Source organism: Vulpes lagopus, chromosome 10 (assembly GCF_018345385.1).
Source record: "Vulpes lagopus strain Blue_001 chromosome 10, ASM1834538v1, whole genome shotgun sequence".
In the NCBI taxonomy this organism is placed as follows: Eukaryota; Metazoa; Chordata; class Mammalia; order Carnivora; family Canidae; genus Vulpes; species Vulpes lagopus.
Window position 1 is genome coordinate 81,222,341 of NC_054833.1, and position 16,444 is coordinate 81,238,784.

The 16,444-nt window shown below is 50.1% G+C and overlaps 1 protein-coding gene across 9 annotated transcripts in view; it reads left to right on the forward strand.

The window, feature by feature from the left end:
• SSBP3 (single stranded DNA binding protein 3) overlaps positions 1-16,444 on the forward strand; it is a 164,738-nt gene that overhangs the window by 102,641 nt on the left and 45,653 nt on the right. For all 9 annotated transcript variants that reach the window (XM_041770775.1, XM_041770779.1, XM_041770777.1 and 6 more), the window contains one exon: positions 14,940-15,029. In XM_041770775.1, coding sequence (XP_041626709.1) covers positions 14,940-15,029 — 90 coding nt within the window. The remainder of the gene's footprint in view (positions 1-14,939; positions 15,030-16,444) is intronic.

The following is a 16,444-nucleotide window of genomic DNA, read 5'->3' on the forward strand; positions in this document are numbered from 1 at the left end:
TCCTCAGTAGAGCAAAGGCATAGAGGAGGGTTTTAGCAGGAGTGTCTATTCAACAGGTACTTATTTATTGAGTACCCGAGGGATGGAGGCCAGGAAGAGTTCTAGGGGAGGCTGCAGAACCTTAACTTTCATAGACTCTGTGAAGCAGGGCTTATTAGCCCAGTTTTACAGATGAGACTGCCAAGGTACAGACATCTTTGGATGTCTGGGACATCTAAGTCCCAGACCCGACTCTTGCCCTTGACCCATGTCTGTGAGCCTGGGGCCACATCTACAATAGAGGGACCATGGGAACCCCTCCTCTCTGAGTTCTAGATTCAAAGTTTCTGAAGGCCTGTGGATTACCCAAATCTCATTAAAGACTTATGTCTTTGGTGGAGAAGACCCAGGCCATGGCCTCAAATGGAATTAGACAAAACAGAAGAAAAACAGACTGCTTTAGATGCGTATGCAGCAGAGGGGGGGCACTTGGTCATCCATCATGGATAATCCTGCCATGTCTCTGTGACTCACAGGTTTCAAGCTACGGCAGAAGCAAGATTCAAATTCAAGCCTTTCCCAGGGTTTCCATGTTTCTCTTCTGCAATGATTGCTTGAGGAGAAAAACATAGAAACACTGGAAGGTATGGCCCCTTTTTGTCCCTTTTCACATTTGGGTTTATGAAAGTCTGTTCAGTTCTTTAAAGTTACATCTTTCTAAAGGTAGAAAATAAGGAAGGAATTTCCCAGAAGAGCCAGGCCTAGCTTTGTCCAAAAAGCTCTTTCATAGTCTCCAGTCATTCGATGGTTATTGATTATTAGGCATAGTAAATATTTGGATTTTGTTCTTTGGAACCAAAAATCCTGCAGGGAGCTTTTGTCTTTCCAATAAGGCCACATAGAAAATACTGGAAGAGTCACTGGTAGAGTTTCACATGGGATTGGAAAATGAAAAAATTATCCTGCCCAGGGTGGCCCAAGGGTCAGATGGAGAATTAAAATGGCATTAGGGAGGGAATGATGGTCTGGGCACAGGTTAGGAACCAGAGAGTGTTCCCCATGACTAAAGCTCAAGGCACAAGAGAAGAGGGAGGTTGGAGGAGGGGGAGGGAAGGGATGACATGAGATCACAGCCCTTTATCATCTCCTTGTTTGCTTTAAGTCTAATGCCAACCCCAGTAGAGGTGTTGTCTTGCATTGAGGGAGCATCTTGAGTCGGGGTGAATTGCCTGCCTCTCCGAATTAGCTGGGGACCTGGAGGCCCTCATTCCACTGTGCTCTGCCCTTTACTACAGCAGCCCTTGGGTAGGAAGGAGTTCATTGGCAGTGAATGTTCTATTGGATGATCTTGAGACACTTGCAGGTGGAAGTTGGTATCTTCTGATACTGAGTTCTAGCTCACGAACCTTCTCAGGGACTTTGCCCTGGGCTGGGAGGCAGGGACATTTGAGCTGGCTGTTGATGAATGACTGAGAGTTCTATAGGCAGATAAATGGAGGGTAATAGGGAGCTTGTCTGGGAGAGAATGCAAAAGTAGCACAGTGTCCTCAGGCAGTGGAGGACCTGAGGCCTGGTTGGTGAGAGGATAGAGCCATTCCCAGGGCGTGGTAAGCAGCGGGAGAGGGCAGAAGAGGGGTGCAACCAGAGGGCCCTGTGGGCTCCCAGAGCCTGGTCTCTGTTCTACCTCTTTTCTCTGCCTTTCTCAGGTCCTCAATTCCATATGAACTGAGGGATTGAATCAAGGAGGAGGAAGAGGACACATTCTTCCTGAGTGAGCTCAGGGCTGGCTCTGTGGCTCATCTCTGATTGCAGGAACCATGTCTCTTAGAAACCTGTGGCTTGCAGGGTCCAGCTGTGAAGGGCAGTCCTCCGATTGGCAGAGGACTCCGATTGGCAGACATTCCTGTCTGCGGGGTGCATTTTGTGGAACAAGGAGAAAGGCATCTCAGAGTGGAACCTCTGCCTTGCCGCCCTCCTCAGCTTCCCACCATGCCCAGGAGGGGCCCCTCCCACCTTTGTGTCCCCAAGCCCCATAGGTGGTAGGCAGGTTCTCTCAGCTTCATTAAGGAGTCTCTGGTAAAAGAGGCTCCTTGGTCAGTGGAGCAGACCTCTATCTTCAGGGAGATAGAAAACCAGGACATCCAGTCTATCTGCGAATATCACTAGGCTTTGGTTTACAGATGGAAGAGAGGCGTGGCCAAGAGGGCTGAGAGAAGCGGCCAGATCTCAGCAGCTCATAATTCAAATCCGCTTACTGCACCAAGTCCACTGGGCTTAGTCTCGACTTCCTTCCAAAGTGGGAGTTTAGCTTCCTGTCATGGCCTCACAACTATCAATGCTTTGCCCAGGTATTAGCTTTAGCTAATTTATAGCTGTCTTGGAAGGAGAGGTATAAAGATGATCCCATTTTACTGACCTGACCAGTGAGTCTAGAAGTGACCTGCCCAAGTCATTTGCCACAAAGGGCCAAGTAGCACCCAGGTTTTTCTGAATCCCCAAAGCTTGACTTTTGCAGACAACGGAAACAGTGTATTCTAAGACAGGACTGGGTATTTTGTGTGGGTGTGGGTGTATGTATGTGTTGTTTAGAGGGAAGGGAGTAGTTGTATGGATGTAGCCACATGGTAAGTTAGTGAGTGACTGAGTTAACTAGTCTTAGAATTTGACTTTGTAGATGTAGTGGATATTCTTGAAAAGCAGGATTTCTGCGAGGACTTTATTCATCCAAAAAAATACTTACTGAGCCTGCACCTCGTCTGTGCTGTGTACATCATTCTTGCCCCTGTCCCTGGGAAGACAGCTGGTGAATTTAATAAGGAATTAACAGTTAGATGTGACAAGTGCTGTGATGAAGAACACATAAAAGATGAAGAGGCATCACCCTGGGAGAGAGTGTGGAGGGGTGGTCCAGGGAGAAGGACCAACCTGTGCAGAGGGCACTTGGGTGTGCTCATCAAGTAAATACGGACAAAGGAAAGGCCTTCCTGAGCTGGAGTCCTAAATATGTGTACATGATAATAGGTGATTCTTTCTCTATGAGACTTTAAGTATCTCACTTGTTGAACCCTGATGAGCTTCTCTGTAAAGACTTTCTTTTGTAGTTTCAATGCCATATATGGAGTAGAAGGCGTGCCACCTCTATGGGAAATTCTGGGTCCATTTTAGAAGCCATGTTTGGGTCAGAATTCTCAGTAGATAAACTCCTCTGTCCCCTAAAAGCCTTTGACTGGCTAGGTCATCTCTGGTGCTTCCAAGCTGGGCTCCTGGCCCCACCTCATTAGCAGGTTTCTCGCTAGGATCCCAAAAGGATATGTGTTCTGGGATGCTCTGGACCCGTTCTGGGGCAATGCTAGCAAGAAAGCCCCTGTCTTACACACCCGATAGACACCCAGCAAATATCTGTGGACCTCTCTGTGGGAGCTCTGAAGAGGCCCTCCCCAACTCCTACCCTGCCCTCAAATCCTCCACGGGTCCATAGCAGGCTGCAGACGTAGCTCTGTGGTTTGGGGCTATATCAAGGACCAAAGCAGACCAGCTCTTGGTGTATACCTGACCTGGCTCTTCAGCCCTTCTGCATCACTTTTGAATCAAACTAAATGACCACCCTCTGATGTGATTCACTCTGAAAGCTTGCTAGGGTGGGCTCTGTTCCACAGTGCCACTGAGCAGGGTGGGAGTGTGATGTGTTTTTGAGGGGTTGATTCTTGTAATTATAGAACTTGAGTCAACTAGACTGGCTGTGTTTGGTTCCTTGGGCACACAAGGTACCAGAGGATTTACCTTTCCTGCTTTAGAGAGGGAGATATGTGTATAGCACCCCTGCTCCCATCACCCTCACACACAGAGTCTGTGACCCTATAATCTTCCTATTGGGAATGTTCACATTTCTGTAAAATGAACATTCTAGTTCCTTCATCTCAATAACACTCTCTTGTGTTTGCTCACAACCCGAGGAATTGGGAGCAGGGCAGGATGAGAGTTACTTCTCTCTAGTCTAATCTAGTGCAGCAGACCTCCACCGTGAACTACTGGGTGCCTGGCTGTATTCTGGGAAGGTTTCCCCGGACCTGTTGCATTTGGGCTGTGGCTTGAAGGGCAGGTAGGGCAGCAGGGGAAACCATGGGAGGGCTTGCGCCAGCAAGAGGAGCATGCACACCAGAAAGTGGCCCCTGGGGTCTATGGTCTGTGTTGGCAGCAGAGCCAAGCCGTCAGCATCTCGCGGGCCAGTGCCTCAGGGGCGTAGGAGGAACTGAGTCCCACAGTCTTTCTCTCTTGCAGAGTCTCAGGCCTCACTCACCTTGACTCTGTCTCTTATAATAGGCACTGGGGCCTCTGAGAGGCACTGGGGCCTCTGAGAAGAAGGGGGCTGCTCTGGTCTTGTTCCCCCAATTAGTTTTGGCTGGAGTCCTTGTTGAGGCTGAGCCATAGTGCCCTGTGGTGTCAGCTAAAGGGTAGGGGAAGGGGATGTGGACTTTGAAGTCATGAGGACCTGGGTCTGATACCCAGGATGGCTGTGCCCTGGCCTGCTGTGTAACTGCTTGTTCTCTTCACCGCCACCACCCAGGGCTGTGGCCAGGGTCAGAGAGAAGTCCTAAAGGGCCAGGCGTTAGGAGGCACCTGTTATTGTCAGCTGTTGCTGTCCCGGCACTCCTGAGGGCAGTGCAGGGACAGGGAGAGAGTGGCAGGAGCCTGTTACCTCCAGAGGAGCAGAGCCCTGGCTTGGGACCACTCCCTGGCCTCCGCAGTGTCCCAGAGGGTGGACACACGGGCCTGGGTGGGGGCCAGTGAAGGCTTCTCTCCCCCTCGTACCCAGTTGCTGGTGATCATGCCTGGCAGGTGCCTGGGAGCCAGCTGCCAGGGGCCTCTGGACAAGGTTCTCTGCCGTCTACATCTTTGGCAGCACCAGCGCCTGAGCGGGAGGCAGTCTGGCACCCGGATTTCAGGCAGGAGAGCCAGCTCTGCTGTCCCCCCATCTGACAGCTGGGCATGGAGGGCTTCCCAAATGGACAGTGGCTCACTCTCTAAGTGCCCAGCTTCTCATGGTGTTGTTTGGTCCAATTTCCTTTTGCATTGTGACCTACATCATTCTCTATTTGCTAAACCCTCTGAGCAGGCAGCAGTAATAAATCAATTAATGACTCCGATGAATCGTTTAATGGCTGACAAAATAACACTAAAGCCAACAGCTTGCATCTCTCCAGCAGTACCAAAGGATGCTGGTTGACTGGAGTGGGGGACGAAACAGAGACTGTTAGCTAAATTAGTGCAATTAATGTGTGCTTTCAAGGCGGTGGCGGCATCTGCTCAGCTCTGAGCCTGTGCACCGGTCATGCAAACCACTGTGGTGGGCCACTCACTGGCTTCTCTGGCCAAGTGTCTGCCTTTCTGGCCTTGATAACAGGGGACCCCAGTGAACTTTTCAGACTGTACATTTGTCCTGTTGCAGTAGAGGATGAGCCGAGGGCAAGTGACTGTCCCCGTTAAATTTGGCGCCAGCCAAGCAAAGTGTGGTCTCCTGTTTTTGAAAAATGTGCTGAGGGTCATGCCTTTAATGATTTCTTCTAAAGTTAAAAGTTTCTAGAAGCAGGCAATTTTTTTGTTCTCTGCACACCTCAGTCCTGGCAGGATTAAGTTGTCATTGGAACTGAGCGTGTGTGTGTGGGTCCACGCCAGGGAATTTTCTGCCTTGCAGAGGCAACTGCCAGTGTTCTTGTTAAGGAGCTGTCACTGGCCTACTATGACATGTTTGCGGTTGTAAGTAGCTCCTTTAAGACTGTGTGTGTGTGTGTGTTGCTAATGGTGTAAACCCAGGCCATGAAGCTCATCTCTCTTTAAGAAGAGAATCAGTGTTGTACAAATAGTGTGTGGCTGATCCACTCTGTACTGTTCATTTGTGGGGGCACCTCTAGCCCCTGATCTCCCCTGTTTTGCGTGTACATGCCTAGAACCCACGCCCTGTGCTGTGCAGCCCAGCCAGAGAGGTGTTTGCACATGGAGGAGGGTGCCCTGGCCAGCATCCATGATATAACCAGGTATTAATTATGTGGGACTCCACCTCTTACACAAACGGTACCCTTTGATCCAATTCCCAGAAGTTGGGTGCTCCCTGGGATGGATGGGCAAGGCCCGGTGGCATGGTGGCCCTGGCCTTCTCAGCACTGGGAAAGAAGCCAGTTCTTCATTCTGGGAATATCCTGACTGGAGTGCCTTTGTTTTCATTTTTAACAATGAAATCCTATTTCTCTAACATGGGGTAGAGAGAGGCCACTCCTCAGAAGCACGGCCTCTGTTGAGCAGAAGATGTCTGTGGATAGCCCTGACCCCCTCTCCTTCCCTGGCCTGCTTCATGTTCATGGAATCCTAGGAACTAAGCATGTTTGATGTCTGCCTGGTGCTGTGTCGCTGGTTCAGGGGCTTCTGTTTGCTGATCACCTGTCTCTGCCTGGACCTGTTGCCTGAGAGTCCTATTTCAAGTTCCCCATTCCCCAAAGAAGATAGAGGGCTCCCTCCTTTAGAGATGCCTGTGAAGGGCTCCTGGAGAATGGAAGGGCTGGGCCTTAAACCCTGACCTCTGTTCCCTGGTCAGAGAACATCTTGAAGCCATCTTGGAGCATCAGCCTTGAAACTGAGACCAGAGAAGCTGTGATGTGTCTGAGAACTGGGCTCTGATTTTAGCACACCTGGGCTTGACTTCCAGTTCTGCCCATCTGAGCTTTGTGACCCTGGACAGATCCCTTGATGTCCTCATGTGGAGTCCCTTCTGGGTTGTCAGGAATGCTGGGGGGAACTGGATAAGCTGTGGTCAGAGTAGCTGGATGAGTTCAGGCAGCGGTGGGGGGTGGGTGGCTGACTGCCTTCCTGCAGAACAGCCCCCCTTTAAAGAGGGAAGTGAGTAAGCCCCAGGCGGCCCCCCCGCCCCCAAACCCCCGATATTGGGCTGGGCCGGAGCTCTGGTGAGGTGGAGGCTTGGCAGCATCTATGCTCTGAAAGAGAGGCTGTCGGGCCTGGCTCCCGGGGAGGGTTGAGATGACAGCGGTAATCTCTCACCTCTGTATCACCGCCCGCATCTTCGAGTCCTGCCATCCTCTAAGGCCTGGGCTTGAGTGCCACCTCTTCCGTAAAGCCTCCCTGATCCCACTAATCCCCGCCTCACCGCGCCCGCCTGGAGCACCTGCCCACACCCCTCCGCTCTGTCACCGCGGCTCATTTCATCCTCCTCTGGACCTCGAGGGCAGAGCCATGCACTGTCATCTGCCGCCCTGGCAGGCATGGCGCATCCTAGCAGCCCCAGAGCGAGTGTCTGCCGAGCGCGTCCAACACATGTAAAGCCCTTGTAACCTTTTTAAGCTCCCACCTACCTTGTTTTTCCTTCTCTTCCTAGGGTAATTTGCCAGTTAGATCCAGAAGACTTTTCAATGGGTTCATGCATTCCTGCACACACACACACACACACACACACACACACACACTCTCCCACCACCACCACACCCCTTCCTGAAGGCCAACTCAGCTATTTGCTGGAAGGAGCAGGGTTAGGTCAGTCTACTTAGGAAGAAGAGCAAAACGTGTAGATGATCTCAGATACAGAGACTGCTTTGTGCTTGCCTCATGTTTGTAATGATCTGCTGTTTCTTGTCATAAGTGTCAAAAAGCATACAGAACCCTCCTGGGGAACTACAAGGGTGGCACGGAGACTGTTTTGGGGTTTCTGGACCCAAGATTGGGGTGGGGGTGTGGAGGGACAGGGAGACTAAAGTCAGAGCCACTTATGATGATGTGCTTCTCTGTGCCTGTTTCCTTACTGCTAAACAGAAATTACCTCTTTGTGGGGCTGTTGAGTCAGTCAGTCATTCTCTTCTCTGTCCTAATCTCTGGGGTCAGGATGGAAGGCAGTTGCTTCTTTCCACATCCTTTCTCCATGTCCCTGAATTGATCCCCCTCACCCAGGAGACGTGGGAAGAAGCTCTGGTTTCAGGACAGCTCTCACGTGGGCCTGATGCCTGGCTATGGCAGGTCAGGGTCTTTTTTGCCTACCCGTGGCCTCTTTTTCTGGTCACTCAACTGAGATCTCAGTGTGATGCCCACTGTTTCAGCAAAACCACAGCACCTCAGGCACCTTGTCTGGTGCTGAGCAGAGGCTGGAAGCAAGAAGTCTTGACCAGGAGCTGAACAGAGGCTGGAAGCAAGAAGTCTTGACCAGGTCACACAGTAGATAGTTTGCAGCCCAAGTGGGAGTCCTTGTCCAGGGACCCTCAATCTAGAGCTCTTCTATCATAATAATTCCCAGGGGGAAACACCAGACAGTGGTAGGGTAATGTGGCTCTTCCCTCTAACAGAGGGGAAACTGAGGCTGAGACAGCCAGCATGGGTGTCAGTTGGAGAACAGAGATCAAGCCCTCATGTTCCGATCTGTAGCATGCTCTTGTTGTGTCCCAGCTGTGAGCCACCCCAAGTTAACATAGGCCATCACTTCCTGAGGCAATTCACTCTGATGCTCAGATGTGGAAAAGCTTTTTGTAGCTCTGAGCATCTACCTCTGGACCCAGAGCCATCCCTTGGCACCAAGAGATCTTGCACGTCCACTCCTCCTTCCACATGACTGCCCCCTGGCTATTTGGGGCAGGGATCCTGTGTCACTCACTCCTGTGTGTCATCTAAACCTATTTTTAATGCCAGCTGGTTCTGTCTCTTCACATAGCAACAGCTCTGTGTTTTCTCCAAGCTGCAGAATTAGAGCCCCCATTCTCCAGAACAGATTCTCTTCTATGGTCTGCGCATAAAATCAAGAGGCTTCTTCTGTCTCTCTCCCTATTTTGACCTCACTTCTCTCTATCTTGGACTTTTCTGTTTGGATGATGACATTTTCTCCACTCCCTTGTCTACATCTCCGGCTCATCTCTCCTGCTAAGATTAACATTCCCTCTAGGAAACTGGTCCCAGAGGGATCCAGGTCACCCCGATATTTTGCATAGATTGCTGAAGCCTCTGTCTTGGTGATACCGTTGCAAGCATCCCTCCTTCCCCTGGACACAATCGTCCCTCAAAGACGATCATTTCTCACTTGCCCTTCTCATGTAGGCAGCACAGAGGTGCCTTCACTCCTCTGAGTGACCTGTGTTGCCGAGCTGCATGTACCCGGCCACATGCCACACACCCTGTGGTGTCCTGGGTGCTTGGCCACATGGCCTGTGTGGAGTTTCAGTTGAGGAAGGCTGTACTTGGTGGTTTTGCATGTGGGCTCTGTGCTGCTACACGCCTAGGCCTGAGTATTGGGGTGGGGCGAAGAGGGAGGGGATTGCAGAACAAAGTTCCATTTTGCAGCCTTGTAAGTCAGGAGGGGCGGCCAAGCTGGCAAGAGTCCCACGGTTCCCTTGGAGTGTTTGTTTTTATTCAGTTTTCTAGGGGCTTTGTGTACAGAGGATTGTTTTTATTTTTATTTTAAAGATGTATTTGTTTATTTTCGAGAGAAAGAGAGAGAGAGAGTGCATGCACACAAGCGGGAGGGGCAGAGGGAAAAGGAGAGAGAATCCCAGGCAGACTCCACACTGAGCGTGGAGCCCAACACAGAGCTTGATCTCACAACCTTGGGATCATGACTTGAGCTGAAACCAAGAGTCTGACACTTAAGAGACTGCGCCACCAGGCACCCCGAGGATCATTTTATAAGAGGGAAAATGGTCATGATGTGGGGGAGGGAGGGAGCTGTCCTATGTTAATTTGTGAGTGAGAATAACTGGGGTTCTTGGGGTGGGGTTGGAAGATCACACGTTACAGGGTGCATCCCCCAGACCCACACTTTGAGAAGGAAGCCTGAGCACTTGTCACTTTCCACAAGATAACTGTGAGTTACGAGGTGAGAGTCTTCTGGGAGCTTCTCCTGGTTCCTCTGCACTGACCATGCTATTCCTGCAGCCACAGGGGACTTCTTGCTCCAGAGCGAGGAAGGGGCCCAGCAGCATGTTTGGGACTTCCAAGTGTGTTTGTACTTCAGTGGAGTCGGGTGGGCTTGTCAGAGGTACATTGGGATGCTCAGCATGGGCATGGTGGTCTCTCCTGAACATCAATTTGCTAGCACCAGGATGCCTGTCGCTGTAGGCATGTGTGCGTGTGTGAAACCAGTCCGTGTGCAGGGTGAGGCGCGGGTGAGGCGCTGCAGTGAAGCCTGGGGGCCTGGTGGTTGTGTAACCACCATGGGATCGTAAAGAAACCCTACTCTTAAGGGAGAGGGTTGTGGGATCAGTCCTCCTTGGAAGGCTCCCAGGCCACGAACAAAAAGACAGTATGCTGCGGGGCAGCTTGAGGAGCTTCAGGCACTTGTCTGGAGGCACCTTGAGCTTTTCAAGAGGACTGTTGCCCCTGAGTCATGGAGGAAGCAGCTGGTTGGAGAGGGCCACGCCACCCAGGGCAAGGCCTGTTTTCTATTTAGAAAAGAATTTTCAGTTAGTTCTTTTAAAAAATGCATGAGTTACCAAACTGCATGCCTGATTTGATTCTACTTTTTTTAGTCCACGTATGTGTGCCTGTGTAGATAAATGTGGGTGAGGGGGCCTGGCCTGGGCACGGGGAGCTCAGATGTCATTGGCTGTTACCTGCAGGCTCTGATAACAAAGAGATTTCTGGGTGGTTTTTAATCTTTGATCTCTTAAGTGTCCTGTAGTGAACAGAGAAGCGCTAAAATTCAGAGTCCTCCGGAGAGAGGACTGTTCTCCTGTTCACACAGGACCTGCTCTTTCCAGTCCCTTGCCCCCTAGGTGTGTGGACTGGGTTGAGAAGAGCAGTGTAGAAAGGCCCTGGAGATTGTCATGTCTTGCCCTGCCGTTGGACATGTGGGGAAACTGAGGCTCTTAGCCAGGACCTGAGCCCACAGGGAGGTCTCCAGCTTCAAAATACAACGCTCTTTATAAACCCTGCTCCAGCAGGAGGGTTCCATCCCTGGCACCCACCACAGCCCCGGCAGCTATAGTGAGTGTCAGGGGCTTTTGGTTTGGGTTTTGTGTTTTTAGAGAAAACTCACATGAGACGCTTTGCTGAGTGCCTTAATGGAGCTCTAACTCAAAGCTGGAAACCGCAGGGAGAGGCCGATTCTTAGCAGTCCGGAAAGGCCTGGCTCCAGATGGCCAGGTTTGAGCAGGTCTTTGAATAATAAAAGTCGTAATCATTTATTGAACACCTGCTGTATGCCTCACATCTCGGAGATAGGTAAAATAGCCGCTGCTGTCAGGTGTGGGGGTGGGAGGAGGTCGTCCAGTGGATTGGGTTTTGTGAGCAGCAATTAGTACTTAACCCTTTTGTTGCCCTGTAACACTGCTGGCCACTCTTTTGCTTCTTCAGACTTTTCTGCCCTTTTGAAAGTTTTCCCGTTATAAATACATGTTGCCTTCATAATCAAAGAATAGGCAGTAACTGTCATAATTTAGGTTAATTATTTGGCTTATTTTTGCTGCTGTGGATGAGGCTTTGAATGATGAAAGTTGTCTCCTCAGTTTCCTGCCACCTTAATCACTGCTAACATGGCTTTCCTTTCCTTGGAGGGTAGCAAAAATCTGTCCTCCACCCAGATGTCAGAGAACTACACCATCTGTTTTCTAGAAACATAGTTACCCCAGCCCTGACATTCAAAGAACCATGGCCCACCCACCAAACCCATAGTTCCTAGAACCATGGACTCATTTCGGATTTTGTAGGGAAATGAGATCAGAGGGAGGGAGCCTTGTAAGTCATGCTCCCATGTTCAAATTTTCATTTAAGAGTTTTTTTTTTTTTTTTAATTCTAAGATATCCTTATGTTATGTCCTTAGAATATAAAGAGCTCTTATTTACCACTAAGGAAAAAGTCAAATACACTAATAGCAAGGGACATGAACATCTTACCATAAAAATAGATCTACAAGTGGCCAGCATAGACCACTTCAAGAGGTAGTGATCCAAAAAATAAAAAATACCAAAGCGGTACCATTTTGTAACTACCAAAGGTATCGAACACTGATGTAATGCATGTTAATTAAGTTGGGTAAGTAATGATACTTCTATATAATATTAGACTCATTAAAAACTCATATTTTCTTTGGCTGTTTAACGAGAAGGGGAAGTGCTCTTGATATTCCTTAAGAAAACACGGTGGCTAATTTTCTTTTTCCTTTGCTGTGTTCTCTAATAAGCATTGTATGCTAAATGATAAATGCTAATTTAAAGAATCAAGTTGGTGAGGCTTTCCAGAGCTTTCTGTAAAAACAAAGTATTGTCTTGGGTTAAAGTCTGGGGATGAGTGGATCCGGACGGAGGAGGAGAAATGGGAGAGGGCTGTCTTGAGTCTGCTTTCCTCACGCAGATGTTTGTGTCTCTGTTTGTCAAGCAGGAGTGCTTGTGTTCACCTCAGAGGCTGCCTCGGTATCCAGGGAGAGAGAGGACAGGAGAGGGGGTGGCAGGAGGGACCCAGCCTATTTCTGAGTGTCAGGCTCAGTGGCTCCTGCCATACACATCACCCAGGGCCTCCCCAGTCAGGAACTCAATCTTTCTCGTCCTCGTCCCACAAACAAGTCAGTGCCACATTTGTTGAATAAAACATTTAGTCAGTTTTAGCAACACAGGATTTTGGTTTTCCCCAGGCTGTTGCCTACTACTCCCACCTACCTGTTAATTATTGTCGTTGACCTCCCAACCTGCTCAACTGCAGAACTTGTGGGGAGATGTGAGTGGTTGGAGAAAGACCATGTTCTGGGAGGGCCCCTCTGTTTGAGAAAGATGTCATTTCTACTTCAGGTTTGTGTGTGTGTGTGTGTGTGTGTGTGTGTGTGTGTGTCTTTGTGTGTGTGTACTATATATGAACTTTTTTCTTTTGGTAGGAGGGTGACTTTTATAAATGATCTGACATTGGAGGGATAGGTAGGTGAAAATGAGCCAAAAAACTTCCACTGAAGAATTGGAGGAGAAAGTAAAATACACAGTGAAACTCTAGTCGTGACAATGGAATCTTAGAGACATAGGACAGAATTTAAAAGCATAGAAACAGATCCAAGCCTTTGTGAGATTTTTGCTTCCGGATTTCAAATGAGTGGAGCAAGGTCATACTGAGGCAGCTGCCTGAAGAGTAGAATCTGTATCCTGTACCAAAATAAGTACCTGCAGGATTAAAGAGTTATATGTAAAACCAGTCTTTGAAAGAACTTGAAGAAAACGTGGGTGCCTGTTTATGTCACTCCTATTTTTCTTTCAAACTTTTCTGCCCCTGCTTCCGAGGAATGACTGTTGGCTGTAAATCCTGAAAAGTTGCATTTCCACAGAACCATCGACCACAGACATACGGTGCAGCAATGCATAGCCTGGCATACTCTCCCAGGTGGCCATTACCCAGATAATACTGGGGTGGGGTGGGGGTGCAAGGCAGGTGGCCCCTCCCTCCATCCCTCCTGAGTGGGGCTCTTACCCAGCATGGACCTCACTTTCCTCATTCGTGATGTTTGAGGATGCTTGCAACACATGGCAGGATGGTTAGTAGAATCTCTTTAATTATAGAGAGGGTTGCATTTCAGTAGGCAGAAGCATTTTAAAATGTTGGGCTAGATTGGCCAGCCCATCCCCACCCCAGTCTCTTTACCTGGGTCTCCTGAGACACCCAGTGCGTGCCCATACCGAGCCCTCCTTGCTTCCAGATTACCAAGCGTTCCCGGTTTACAAAACACAGCGCATCCTGTCTCATAATCCTCCACAACCCCAATGAGCAGGCAGGATGACAGCGATCTCCCACTTTTTACAGGAAACTGGTGTGGGAAGGCCACCAGGCTTGCTCATGGCCATCCCCATCGGTTGCTAGTACAGGTAATAGCACTGGAACCCAGATGTCCTGATCCCCGGGGGGTATCTGTTCATCTTGCTACATGTAGTGTGTTCATAGGATTCACACATTACCTCATTTCCTTCTATCAAAGTTGGAAGTTAGGAGTTCTGGTTCCTATTTCCTGGCTGAGGAAAGGGAAGAAGTGAATTCTGCTGAATTTGTAGGAGAGAAAGAGGCCTTCCTTTTCCTGACCCCAGGGGGACTCACTCTTGTCCCAGAGAACAGAGCCCTGAGAGGCTGTTGAGTCTCAAATTCAGTCGGAAGGGTAGGGGGAACAAGGGGTGTGGGTAGGTTGGTGACGTTGAGGTGGGAGAGGGGGTCCTGCAAGAGGAATGCCTGGGTGGGGGAGGGGTGTGTGTGCGGGGGACCAGCCCAGGTGGGGCGGGGCGGGGGGCCCATGACTCGCCCCATCAGCCTCACCCTGCCTTGTGTATGCGGGCCCAGGCTCAGACATGCTGACCACACGGCAGGTGGGACGCAGATTGTCTGGAAGCGGGCCAGGCTGGGGAGAACGACGTGTGTTCACCCCTGGGAGGCATTTGTTGAGGCAGATGTACCAGGTAAATGCCAGAATAGCAGCATTGAAGAAGAAAAGTGCCTCTAGTCCCTCCACTGGGCAGCCTACCTCATCTGCTGTGGCACCCGAGACCCTGATGGGGCCCAAAACGAACGCCCTCCTTCGGCCTCTCCAGGGACATTTCCCAACAAGACTGTTCATTCATTAAGTTGTGGATATTTATTGATCTGCTCTCTATACAGCATGCAACCTCTTGGGGAGGCACAAACATTTCTAAAGCACCTCGACTGCCCTGTAAGAGCTTCATAAAGCAGTTGAGTGGGGAAGGCAGGGCACCCGTACATTAACAACAGCTACACTGTGCTGGCCACCTACTCCTGCACTGTGGTGCCAATGAGAAGTGTGGACATTGTTCTCCCGTTTTAGAGATGGCAAAACAGAGGCTCAAAGAGTTCATTGCTTGCCCAGCAAGAGACCCTTCTGGGAAGGTAGTGTTTGTGGAGGACATGGGCAGACAGAGAGAATGGGGTGGGGGGCAGCCAGGGGTGGGAGTTCCAAGTGTTTTATGGTGTGTGCAGCCACTAACTGTCCACCTCCTTGTCTCTGCAGAGTGCAGCAGCCGCCCCGAGCCCTGTGCTTGGCAACATTCCCCCCAACGATGGGATGCCGGGAGGCCCCATCCCGCCGGGTTTCTTTCAGGTATGTGCTGGGCCCCCTGGGTCCTGTACTCCTTCCGCTCCAGGCCAGGCCCAGGCAGGCAGGAGGGAGGGAGAGACAAGAAGCAGTAGCTCAGTTTGCCATGGTCTAAATACAGTTGCTTTATGCTGGTTCCAACCCTTCCCATCCCTTTCTCCACCCCTTCCAAAAACTGAGGAGAGGAGAAAAGAGATGGCGAGCAGCCCCCCTGCATGTGCTGTGTCACTTCTGCTGGAGCTTGTTTTCTTCACACCAGCTTCGAAGTCACGACATGGCCCGCCCCAATCGGGGAGGCGGTGGGGCTGCTTCCAAGTCCTTGTGGAGCTGTCTTCTAGAACAAAAGGCTTTTTTTTTTTTTAAACAAGTAAACTGTTCTTTGTTTCTGTTTTGTTGCCTGCTGTCATCGTCATTGTTTACTTTGCTTGTCCAAACTACAAACCTTAGGCGTAATCTAAAAAAAAACAAAGAACCCACCATCCTGGCAGGTCTCAGAATCCTTTCCCTCTGGTTAACCACTTGATTTTTTCCGAGTATGATCACAGTCGGCATCCCACGAGCATCTGTGCCCGTATTCCGCCCGCCAAAGACACAGGCAGGTCCCACATGGGGTGGGAGCCCCGTCTTCTCCAAATGACACCTTGTCGGCCTCTGGGGGCTTTGTCATCTGTCAGGGTTGGGTGTGGCTGCTGTCCTCTCTGTGCCTCCTCCTCCTCCTATCTCTGCAGTCCCCTTGGGGGGTGGGGGTTGGCGGGGGGACTCATTTGATTTTTAACCAGGCTGAGACTGGAGAATGCCATCTCAGAGAGGTATCAGCGTGCAGGGCTGGAAGGAGCTTCTTTGATGAAGCTCTTAAGTATAACATCTCATTCTTTCAGATTTGTCTGTGGCAGGTTTGAGAACCTGCCTGTGTTCCCCACTGCTTTGAAAGGCTAGCACTTCCAGATAAGAATATGGAAAGAACTGTTGTATAGTAAAGAAGGCCAACATCTCTCTGTGAAGCCCAAGGATTTAAAACTGGGAGCATTGAGGCAAAGTCCACAGAGAATTTTGCTTGGTGTAAGCCAGAGTTTCATACCTTGTGCATCTAGCAGTCAGATGAAGGCTATGGGAGGCAGGGGCTCCCTGTTATTAAGACATCCGAGCAAAAGGGGGAAACTTCTCTTAGAGATAGTAAGGGGATTTTCTTCTGGGTGGGGGATGACCTAGAGGACACTTCTCCTTTGTAAGATTTCACATTTCAGTTGATCTTGAGTCCCATGAGACAAGGGTTTGGACAATGCTGCTCACCATCCAAGGAGGGAAAGGTGAAATTTGGGTGTTGTCCCAAACCAGAAAGAGCAGATTGCCCACCACCGTGGTGGCAGTAAGGGGATTGAGAAAGGCATAGGGATAGCGGTTGAGAGCTTTGGATAGCCACA